General features: G+C 40.3%; 1 protein-coding gene across 1 annotated transcript in view; it reads right to left on the minus strand.

Moving 5' to 3' along the window:
- IL16 (interleukin 16) overlaps positions 1-11,692 on the minus strand; it is a 111,267-nt gene extending 99,575 nt beyond the window's left edge. The window contains exon 1 of the mRNA XM_027851665.1: positions 11,327-11,692. Coding sequence (XP_027707466.1) covers positions 11,327-11,635 — 309 coding nt within the window. The 5' untranslated portion in view covers positions 11,636-11,692. The remainder of the gene's footprint in view (positions 1-11,326) is intronic.
- Positions 11,693-12,422: the final 730 nt, after the last annotated feature.

Genomic DNA, 12,422 nt, shown 5'->3' on the forward strand with positions numbered 1-12,422 from the left:
ATTTATTAATATTTTCCCCCTCTCTTATAGTTCTTGCTGTGCTGCCTGGTTTTCCTTAGGTGAACAAGGCTTCAGAGTCAGCCACATTTGTGGAGTGTTTTCAAATCAAATTGGCCTGTTTGCTAGGCAGGTGGGTTTCCCCAAGTTTTCCAGTCCTAGTATCATGGGATATGTATTTCCTTTCATTTACCGCCAAAAGAATAAACTGTCAGTCAAGGCCAGCCCTTACCTATTACCTCTGGAGTTTAATTTTAGGGATCTGGGAAGACTCACACACACACACACACACACACACACACACACACACACAAACACACACACACACTACTACCACCACCACCACACAAAAAAAAGTATCTACTTCACACTTTCAGCAAAATTCCATGTGTTATAGATTCTCTGAATGAAAAAGGTGAGTTTTAAAATAGAAGGATCAGGAGAGGTAGTGACGCGAAAAATTTTATGAACCGATCCAAAATGAAGTAAAGAGAAACAAAAGGACGATGTATACAATTACTGAAACAATATTAATGGTTGGGGGAGGGAAGGGGAGAGAAAAACAAAAGTAAAAGAAACTGAATGGTGCAGAATTATAAGGACCAAACTTGGCCACAAATGAGAAAGGTGAGAATCCACCTCCCCTTCTCTCTGCAAAGGTGAGAGTCAGCATATCACATGTAAAGCATTGTAGATATACTATAAGACTCAACTGCTATGTTGGTTAGTTTTGCCGAACCCTGGGTTTTCTCTTTTCTTCTCCTTTCATTAAAAGGAATGGCTCTCTGGCTAGGGAAAGAGGAGGAATATTATGAAAAATGAAACCGGTATAAATATGAAAGCTTTTTTTTTAAGGAGAGGTAACATGATGTGTTGGGAAGAACATTAGTTTGGGAATCAGAAAGCTTAGGTTCGGGTACTAGTACTGTCTGTCATTAGTCACCTATGGGACCTCGGGAAAGAGACTTATATTTGTGCTTTCTCATCTATGAAGTGAAGGATTAGGTTAGCGGATATCTAAGGTTCTTTTCAGGCAGCGAGGTGGTGTGGAGGATAAAGTGCTGAGCCTGGAATCAGGAAGATTAATCTTCCTGAGTTCAAATCTGATTTCAGACACTTATTAGCTTTGTGACCCTGGACAAGTCACTTAACCTCTGTTTGCCTTAATCCACCAGAGAAGGAAATGGCAAACTACTTCAGTATCTTTGCCAAGAAAACTGCATGGATGGTATGGTCCATGGGGTCACAAAGAATTGGACATGACTGAACAACAGCATACAAGTGAATAAGTTAGGGCTAAAAGGGGGAAGGTAATAAGCACTTTTATAGTGCCTACTATGTGCCCGACACTATGCTAAGCAGTTTACAAATATTATCTCACAACAACCCTACAAGGCAGGTGCTGTTATCATCCCCATTTGACAGTTGAGGAAACTGAGGCAAACAGAGGCCAAATAACTTGCCTAGGGTCACATGGGTAGTAAATGTCTGAGGCCAGATTTGAACTCGGATCTTCCTGACTCCACGCCCAAAATGCTGTATCCTATGCTACCTAGCTGCCTAAAAACACTCAACCCTACCTCCATAGGGTCTTAGTCATGGTTTTGGTCATGACTGTGTGGTAAGACTATTATGTCTGAGTCCCTGTCACCTATAGCAAGCATCATGAATAAAAAATAATAGATAAAATCTAATGGATAAAAATTTTTATTTGAGAGAGTGTGACACAATAGAACAATAGATTTAAAGTTGGAAGACCCAGGTCTGAGTCTCAGCTCTGTGACTTATTAGCTATGATGTAACTTTGGGCAAGTAACTTTATATCTCTGAGCCTCCATTTTCTCATCTGTAAAATGGGTATAGTAACACATGCACTTAACTGCCTCACAGGGCCATGAATTAAATGCTTTATAAGTCTTAGAGTACCATGACAATGTAAAATCATCCTCTCTGATTCGACATCCTTCCACTAGACTTTGTCTCCTGTTTAACTTGCCTAGGTTATAGAATTCACTTTCCATTTCAAGGTGATTCAAGTACCAAACAATTAGGACAATCTCCCTAGTTCTGCAGAACATTTTAGCATTTTTAAGGGTCCAAAGAGGTCAGTATGCCTAGTGGATAGACTTTGGTCTGAGTTCAAGTCTCCTATATCTGCTAATTGTACGCTTCCCCCTCCTTGCCCCTGCCCCCAGACAAAGCACATAATGTCTCAGTGTTTCCAGAAACTGTCTAAGTATAACTAGAAGTGATGGATCTCTATTGGTAGGAGGAGTTTCTACATTGGAAACTCCTTATGTAGGTGAAATCACAGGTTCAGAAAAAAGAGGGTGGGTGGGTGGAGGGGAAGGATGTGAAGTTGGAGTCAATTCTGAACTGAAGACCTAAGAATAAAATTTCCCTGTGTTGATACAGGTTGAAACATTTTGAGGTTTGGATTCATGCTTCCTGGGGACCTCTCCTCTCCACCTTTAGCCTCACAGTAACACCTCCCTACCCTTCCCTCAAACTGCCCATCTCCTCACAGTAGCTCTCCACCCATTCCTGTTCCCCCCTAAAGCATTCCATGGCACAAGATTACCCATCCATTTTCCTTCCCAATAACCCTCAATGCACTTGTTTTTTGTTTTTCCTGTTGACTTTAGGAAATTAACTTCAGTGATTCTCTGATCTTTAAGGTGCTGACTGCTAGGTCAGTGCTTAATTTGGATCCAAAGTGCATTTCCATCTACCAATCCAGCATGTAATGGGAGTAATGATTTAATCCTTTTGGGTCCTGCCTACTATAATTTTATCTTGACTGATTCCATAATTCTTTTTCCTTTAATTTTCTTATTAGGCATTTATAGAAGAGAGAGAGAGAGAGAGAGAGAGAGAGAGAGAGAGAGGAGAAGAAGAAGAAGAAGAAGAAGAAGAAGAAGAAGAAGAAGAAGAAGAAGAAGAAAAAGAAGAAAAGAGAACAATCTCCAAATTTCTCAATCCAGATGTTATTTTGAAAGAAGTGTAACCATGGCACCACTGGAGGACAGTGACTCCTATGTCTCTTTATCCTGAGCCTCACTGTGCATATATATGGAACTTGAAATGGAATAAACTGGCGCTTTGTGCTGGCAGCAAGAAGGTAGTGAGTCAGTTAATTAAGCATATGAGAGTGACTTGACTGACATTTGGAAAAGGGGAAGGAAGTCTGTGTTTCTGTCAAATCTGTTGTGGTCTATAAGAGGTGATTAAAACTGGCTCTAACAAAACCTTTGTGATACTGGGGGCTGTGGTACCCTAGCTGGCACTCTGGCTGGCCCCTCCCTCCCTCCCCAATAAATGGAAACAAGTTGGGTTTCTTCATCTAATTACTTTCTTGCCAAACTATGACTTCAAAATCAGGTGGGTTTGAAAAGGAATTTCCACCCACACAGTGAGCTTGCCCTCTACCCAGTGGGCAGAGGCCCTACATTTATGACTGTCATTTCCAGTATCAAATAACCAGTCACACTCTCCCAATCCCATAGTGCATTTGTGGGCATATGCAAGTCACAGGAAAATCAGGCTGCATTTGAATAAAGGGCTTCATTGTTCTGGCTGCTGGCTTTTTTCATTGTCAGCCCCCCTAACTTCCTTCACAGATTATTTCAAATTTTTTACTTTAACTTTCATATAATCCCATGATGCCAATATTGAGCCTCATTCACAACCACCAAATAAAAGAGCAGATTGTTACCAAGTATGTTTAAAGTAGGATCAGGCCAAGCCATTGAAAAACTATTGAAGTTTGTCTTTGATACCCTCCCACCTCCCCTTTCACTGTTGTCCTTGCTCTCTACCTATCCCCTTGCTTGAGCCTTGTTCTCCCTGAGTCTTATTTCCTTAAGACCCTGCTCTCTAATTCACAAGGTGAGGGCTATGTGACCCACAAACACCCTAGCAAGGAATCCATACGTAAGGTGTTAAAAGCTCAGAATAGCTTAATATCCTATCCCTCCAGAAATGTTTGCATTTTAATAGAGGACTCCTAGAAACAAAACCCCAAGAGTGGCTTTCTTGGAGGAAATGCCTAATTCACTGAAGTTGTTGGGGAAGATCTTTTTTTGGTCATAAGGCTTGAGACTCCTCAAATCACAATATGTGAGTAGTAGCTACCTGCCTCTTTCCTATGGATCAGACTGGCAAGAGCAAAAAGTTTTCCCTATGTAGTTGGGTCTTGTTCTAGTCAACCAGAGTCTTTAAGCCCAGCCAGTGCCTGTTTACTTTAAAGACTCTGTTGTTGATCGCATCAATGAATCCTGGGTCTTCTGGGTTATAAAAACCTTCCCTCTAGGCTGCCACTTTCATTCTTTTTTTTTAAAATTAATTTATTTTGAATGATCAACAATCACTTCCATAAGATTTTGAGTTTTAAATTTTTCTCCCCCACCCTCCCCACCTCTCTCCTCAAGACAGTGCGCAATCTGATATAGGCTATACATACACATTCCTATTAAACATATTTTCATATTAGTGATGTTGTAAATAAGAATTAGAACCAATAGGAGGAACCACCAGAAATAGGAAACAAAACACAACGGAAGAAAAAAAATAGCAAATAGTATGCTTTGATCTGCATTCAAACTCCATAGTTTTTTCTTTGGATGTGGATAGTATTTTCCATCATGAGGCCTTTGGAGATGTCTTAGATCCTTGTATTGCTGAGAAGGGTTAAGTCTATCAATATTAGTCATCGCACAGCATGCCACTTTCATTCTAAGAATATCTAAGTATAGGATATCTACTGAGTGGTTGCTACTGTTCTCACCAGGCACTTCATTCCACTCTAATTCAGAAGTGACCAGTAACAAGCTTCATATAACTGCACTCTGCAGAGAGTATGGTCTCTGCCTCCTTCTTTCTGCTCAATTTTGACCTTCCTATCAAATATGTCCATCAGAGAGCAAGGGCAGAGTTTACCCCCTTAGAAAATGATAAAAAAGACATCTAATTCTAAGTAACTAATAAATTGACCACTGACAAGGGTGAAAGGTAAAACAATTTATTTTAGTGGCATCAAAGAGCTGGCCAGCTGAGGTGGCTATGAAGTTGGTGCTGTTAAGGTATTGTTCATAAAGGTAAGGTGCTGATATCTTAACCCCAAAAGGCAGAATTACTGATGCAAAGTCATGAATGAATGAATGGCTTGGATCGGTAAAACTGTCCCTCAATATTTGTTTAATGAATGGATAAATGAATAAGCCACAGAGGGGTGGGACACAGATATGAACTTCAACCAACTAGTTTAAAAATTAAAAGCCAGAGATATATTCTTAAATTTTAACCTTTTGAGAAATTAATTCATTAAAGGTTTAAAAGACAAAATATTTTAGTTGACTCATTAAAAAATAGAAAATTAAGGGAATGCTTGATTTACTGTTGCAACTGGATAACTGAAGTTAATTCACACATTTAGATGAAATTCAAAGTAATTAATGCTGTTAGCACTCATTGGAAGTTCTATGGGAAAATCTAGGGAGGAAAGAAGATGAAACTATTGACAAATAGGAAGCCTGGAGAATTACATATGGGTTTCATTATTCAAGCTCCCCTTTCTCTAAGTATAAATGAGAGCTGCTATTTTTGTATATGTACTCTGTAGATTAATCCATGAAGAATTTCTGAAAAAGAAGAAACAGACCTCTTCTTCCTAAGGTATTTGAGGGTTGTGACCAATTCAAATCAGCTGGCTATTAAGGGTCAGGATTTGAATTCTGATCTCTTGACTTAAATTTCCTTTACAGCACCTAAACCTTCACTCCCTTTTGGAGATTTTTCTTTGGGAGTTTTTTTTTTTAATCCAAGTTTACTTTCCTAGGCCACCCAGAAAACCTTCTCCACTGTGAGCTGGCATTTACTCAGGAAACACAAATTATCTAATTGCAACTGTAAATCAAAAAGATTTCAACTTTCAATTAATAAATCAACTAGAAATAACCTTAAATTGAAATTTAGCATTTCTTTCAATTATTAATATAAGCAACAAACATTATTCTAAGAAGGGGTCTGTAGGCTTTGCCAGATTGCCAAAGGGCTTCATGCAGGGTAATGCTGGTAAATATTTAACAACCAACTTTCCAAAAACATAAGACATACTTTTAAGCATGGCCTACCTTATTAACATTTTCCCTATTACTTTAAGCCTAGACAATCAACAAAATAAACCAAGTCCTGATTTGTATTGTTTGCTTATTTCCAAGGCATAAATGCACACACTGAAAATTTAACCATCCACTCTCGAGAGCCAGTATGAACTGGCTCTAGTACAGCCCTGGATCCATGATGCACACAAAAAGATTAAGAAACCTTAATTTTGAGGGCAAAGAAGAGTGGGTCCTGGACAGAGCCATGATATATCTTCATACACAGATGGTGAATGATGAACATGAAAAGAAAATGGAGAAAATTGGATTTGGAAAGGAAGGAGATAACTGCAGAACAATGTCATTAATGTTCAGGGGAGAAGAATGAGTAGAGAAGGATGGAGTGGCCTGTAGTGTGAAATATTTCACAGAAGTCAAAGAGGATAAAGACTGAAAAAAGGTCCCTGGAGTTAGCAATAAAGGCAGTCACTCAGTCAATAAGCATTTCTTCAGTGTCTACTATGTGCCAGCACTGTGCTACGCACTAGGAATACAAATAAAGTTTTAAAAAATGTCCTTACTCTAAAGGAACTCACAGTCTAATGGGGGAGACAACATGCAAATGACTATGTACAAACAAGATATAGCAGACAGGATGAACTAGAGATAACCAAGAGAGGAAAGGCACCAGAATTAAGGGGATCCTGGAAGACTTCCTGTAGAAGGTAAGCTTTCTCCTTTAGGAATCAAAGCCAAGGAAACTAGGAGGCAGAGATGAAGACAAAGAGCAAGACATGCTTGGGGGAAAGCCAGTGGAAATGCATAGAGATGGGAGAGGGAGTGCCTTAGGTGAGGAGCATTAAGGATCCCAGTGTCACCAATGGTTGGGAGTAAGGAAGGAGTTGGAAGGATGGAGAGGGGAAAAAGGGAAGGATGTTGGAAGGCAGGTTATAAAGGACATTGAACCCCAAACAGAATTTTATGTTTGATCTTGAAGGTGATAGGGAACCACTAGAGTTTATTGAATGGGGGTGAGGGACTGACATGGGTAGACCTACACTCTGAGATGACTTATGATGGAGACCAACTGACAAGCTATTGCAGTTGTCCAGGCTTGATGTGGTATGGTCCTGTACCAGAACGATAGCAGTGTCAGAGGAGAGAAGAGGACATATACAAGAGAAGTTACAAAGATAAAAGAGATAGGCCTTAACAAAAGAGTGGATATGGGGAGAAGGGAGGAGACAGAGTGAATATTCAAGGATGACACCTATGTTTCGAGTCTGGGTCACTCGAAAGGGAGAGGTATCTTTAACAGTAATAGGGAAGTGAGAAAAAATAAAGGGTTTGTGGGGAGGGAGAGGAAGATATCTACAAGACATTAAGTAAAAGAGATCACTGCTGACTTTGAGGGAATAGTTTCGGTCTATTGGTGGAAATGAAAGCAATATTGTATGAGGTTGAAAAAAGAATGGGAGCCAAAAAAATTGGAAGCAATGAGTGGAGAAAGTTCTTCCACACCCCACTCCCAGCCCCAGAATTTGGTTGTGAAAAGGAAGAGAGATATACTATGATAATATGAGAATAATAGGATCAAGTGAAAGTTTGTTATGAGGAATCTCAACATCCTTGTAGGAAACAGAGAAAGAGCGAGGGAAGTTAAAAAGTAGGGAAAAGGGGGAAATGACTGAAAGGAAAAGTTATCTGAGGAGATGGGAAGGAACAATTTCAAGAAGGAATGAGGGCACAAGTAAAGAGTTTGTTTTTGGTAAGCTATCTCACCCTCTGAACCTGGAGCAATAATGTAGGAGTTGGGGGATGATTTGGAGATTATTGAAAATGGGAAATTAAAGATGGAAGGAATCTCACCACAGATAGCTTTGACTTTTTCACTGAAGTATGAGTCCAGGGCCTCTGCTAAGTGAGGGGAGAGGTGGTGATATAGATAATTGGATCAGAAGAGAAGTTTCAAAATAACAACTGTGAGAAATCAATCAAGGTGCCAGTTCAAAGTTATTTGTATATAGAAGCTGGGCTTGTATAACGAGTTGGCAGTGGATCCAGCCAATATGGTTGTGTGCCTTCCTCCAGGAGCATTAGAGCCAGAGAGGAGAAGGTAGATGGTGGGAGTAATCTAAGTAAGATAGTGGGGAGGAGGTGGGGGGGGGAGAAATGTCCAGAAAAAGGTGAGTCAGCAAGTCAATGGGGCAAAGAATACAAGAGCTGATAACAATGTGAATTTGAGCTGGTCAACTAAAGGGTCATGAGTTTAAAAGAGGAAAATAAGGTCACATCAGAGATGATAGCCTGGGACAAGTCAGTGAGGAATCAAGTCCCTGGAGGATGTGGAGGACAGAGACTGTGTTTAAGAAGGGTGAGACACAGAAAAAGCTGGCAGGACAGGATCTCATGTTGAGATATAGAGATCACTTGTGGGTAAGGAGGATATTAACCATCCCTGACTGTGGTTGCCATGAGTAATAGTACAGACTCTAGGAACTGAAGAAGTTGGGAAGCAAGAGTCCTTGAGGAGACATCAACATGTTAGCAAAATTCCCCAAGTGTCAGTGAGGTAGAAGGAAGGATGTGAGCTAAGTACTGAACTCCCCAAGAAAGGAAGGAAAATACCCCATAGCAACTAAGATCTGAAAGAGCTGAAAGTCAAGGAAGGAGAGGCTTTAAAGTGAAGGTGGTATGGGAAGAGCCTAAAAGGGTCAGTGACAAACAAGAAACATTTCTACAGTTCCTTTTGTCCCAATGTGCCAAGAGTCATGAGAAAAGGTACATTCAGTACTAGAGAGGGCATCAAGGTATGAAGTGTCTTCAGGGGAGATCCAGATGTCTATGAGTGCAAGGAGATGGGTGAAGCATGAAAGGAAGAGGTCTAATATGAATGACAATAAATGAGCTTTACAATTTCTTCCAGCTCTAATCTTGTAGAATTTTAAACAAATTTAGATCTAGAAATGACTTTTGAAATGCTATAATCAAAGCCCTTCATTTTCCTGATTAGGAAACTGAGGCATCACTATGTTACATGAATTGTACATGATCATATAGGTAGCTTGTAATATGATGAAACCCTTCTTAAACAAATAAAATCAGGCAGAAGGGAGGGAAATGACCTGTGATTCCATTAGTATAAGGAAATCTCAGGTGAAGAAACTCCTCTTATCAATGTAGATCAGTGTCTTCTTTGCAATTTCTAGTCTCAAAGAGTTGCCTAACTCATGCCCCACACTTTAAGAAGTACTGAAGGGATCAAGAGTGGAAAAAAGTTTAAGAGCTAGGCCCTAGAGAACTGAGAGGCTAAATGACCTTCCAATATAGCCAGTATATATCAAGGCAGGAGTTGAATGAATCCAGCTCTTCCTGGCTTCAAGACTACTCTCTCTTCACTAGGCCACTATTATTTTCTGCTCTTAGGAAGAAAAAAAAGAAAAAGAAAAAAAGAAAAAAAATGGAACTCTCCAGGTTTTTTTTAAATTAAGCTTTCAATGTTTTCCAAGAGAAATGGCAAGAAGGAAAGTTAGCTATCATCTGTAACATTGTCATCCAATCAAGTCAACAGAATTTCTTTTTTTTTTAACAATTTTTTTTTCATTTTGGAGGCAATTGGTATTAAATGACTTGCCTGGGGTCACACAGCTGGTATCTGAGGCTGAATTTGAATTCAGATACTCCTGACTCTAGGGCAGGTGTTCTATCCATTGTGTCATCTAGCTGCCCCAATAAGTATTACTTAAGTGTACTATTTGCCAGACACTGTGCTAAAGGCTGGAGATATAAAGAAAAGCAAAAACAAGGTCCATGCCCCCAAGTAGCCATTGCCACCCCAATACCAACTCAAGTTTACATAGTACTTCATGATTATGAAATACTTTACACACCTTATCTCCTTTGAAAGGAAAAACAATGCAAAGTATCAACTCTTTCTTTCCTCAGTAAACCCAATAAGTTTAATAATATTTCTGATTTATGTGTAACAACCTGCCTTATCTAAATTTGTAAGTACCCATCTATAAATGAAAATGTATTTTGCCTCTCGCCAGCAGTTCTGCAATGAGAATAATGAAATCAACTATATTCAATTCCACAAAGATACATTAAGCACCTACTGTGTGCCAGGTACTTTTCTTAGTGCTGGAGACCAAAGGAAAGATTAAAACAATTTCTGCCCCGCAAGGATCTAGGCTCAATCATAACTTTTTTATATTGTCAAGGCTCTCAAGACAGTGTTTCCTTGAAGCCATCAGTCAGCCAGCAGTGGGTACCAAGGAGCTTGACTGAGTAGCAATACTGTTCTTCAGAGCTTGACTGGGTAGCAATACTGTTCTTCATTGCTGTAGTCAATCATAGATTCCTAGGCCTGGAAAAGACCATAGAGGCTGCCTGCAAATATGAAGGGCTGTCCTAAGGAACAGGGATTAGGTTTGTATTAATTGGCTCCAGAGGACAGATCTGGGAGTGATGGATGAAATTACAGAGAGACAGACTTGGGCATGATGAGAGGAAAAACTTCCTAATAATCAGAGCCACCCAAAAAAGGAATATGGAGGTAGTAGACTCCACTCCACTGGAGGTATGCAAGTAAAGTCTGGGTGACCACTTGCTAGGGATGTGACTGAGAGCTTCCTGTTCTAATATAGGTTGGACTAGGTGATCTCTGAGGACCCTTCAAATGTCCCCTAGTCCAGGTCTTTGTCAAATGGACAAAACACAATGCCCCCCATAATCGGTCATCCAGTTATTGGCCATATCTGTGGAATGTCAGGAAACTCACTCCCTCGTAAGCAGTTCATTATATCATAGGACGGTTGTCCTTAAGTTCCTTCCTATACTGAGCCTGATTCTGGAGCCCTATAACTTCCATCCAATGGTCAGAGTTCCCCCTCTGGAGTCAAACAAGATAAATCCCTGGTCTCTATTCCACCTAATAACATTAATCCCTATTATGATCATCCCTTTAAAAATGTATTTTTTTTTCAGAGAGAACATCTGGATCCCCAATTTTTTTTTAAAGAAACTAGTCCAGAGGTTAAGACTCTGGTCTCTAAACCACCTAATATATATTAGACTCTGTTGTGTTTATCTGTAAACTATATGCATTTTTTTCTTTTGTATAGAACATCTGGATCCCTGACTTTTTTTAAAGAAACTAACCCAGAGGTTTTAAAGCTCAGAAATCTCACTGATGTTTTGTTGGGCCTGACAGGCACTAGACATACCTTAATAAAACATTTTCTCCTGGGGTTCTTGCCACGGTCATTCACTGGTGTGTGGAGCTGTGCAGTCTTGGAGCTCAGAGCTAGATCAGGAATGCCTGGCTCTGCTTCTGATGTGTCTGCCAGTTGCCCAGGGCAGTGGAAAGCTCCCTCGTGGGCATAGTCTGCAGCTATCTCAAAGGGGTCGGTGCATTTCTCATCAGGACTCGATCCATCATCACCGCTCTTGGCATGGCAGAGAATCAGGGATCGGGAAATGGAACGAAACTTTTTGGATTTCCTGCTCTTCCCAGCACTGCTCTGCTGCTCCATCTTCAGCGAGGAAGTGATGCTGCCCCTTTTCCTTTGCTGCTCCCACTGATTTGGCACAGACGAGGAGACTGCTTGATTGGGTTTTTCAGAAGCCTCATAAGGTCCTGGAAGAAAAGGAAGAAAAAAAAAGGAGTGGTTAGTTGCTACTAACTAACACAATCATTGGAAAATCCTGAGCAAACCAAATAAACAGAGCCTCTTCTGGACAGCAGCAACCACATGGTGCCTCATGATTTAGACTGCTCCATTTCACTCTAGTGCTGGACTCTGAGCTCCCTAACCAACCCCTGCATCCTTCCTTGCTGCTATTTTGGGCTGCCTGGGACATCTGAGCAAATGTCTCTGGGTGTTGCCATACCTTCTGGCTCACAGACACGGTATGATTAAGCCCCCAATGGACAAAATGGCATAGAATCATAGTCCTGAATCATTAAATGCTAGAACTAGAACAGATCTTGTCAGGGGCAGAGTGGCAGAACCGTATAATCGAACTTGGGAGGTCTGGATTCAGGTCCTGTGTCTGATACTACCTGGCAGTGTGATATAAGGCAAGGCAATCTATCTCTGTGGGACCCAGTTTCCTCCTCTATACAATTAGGTGATTGGACTAGATCAAAGATGCTCAACCTGAGGTCCATGGACCCCTAAGCAGTCCCTGTAGAGATTTCAAGGGATACATGAATTTGAATGGGAAAAATTACATCTTTATTTCAATATAATTGGTTCCAATGTAACCCTATGTATTTTAGTTTACAGACAAAGAAACATTCTGAGAACGGTAAACTTC

Source organism: Vombatus ursinus, unplaced genomic scaffold (assembly GCF_900497805.2).
Source record: "Vombatus ursinus unplaced genomic scaffold, bare-nosed wombat genome assembly UNPS02009205.1, whole genome shotgun sequence".
Lineage (NCBI taxonomy): Eukaryota > Metazoa > Chordata > Mammalia > Diprotodontia > Vombatidae > Vombatus > Vombatus ursinus.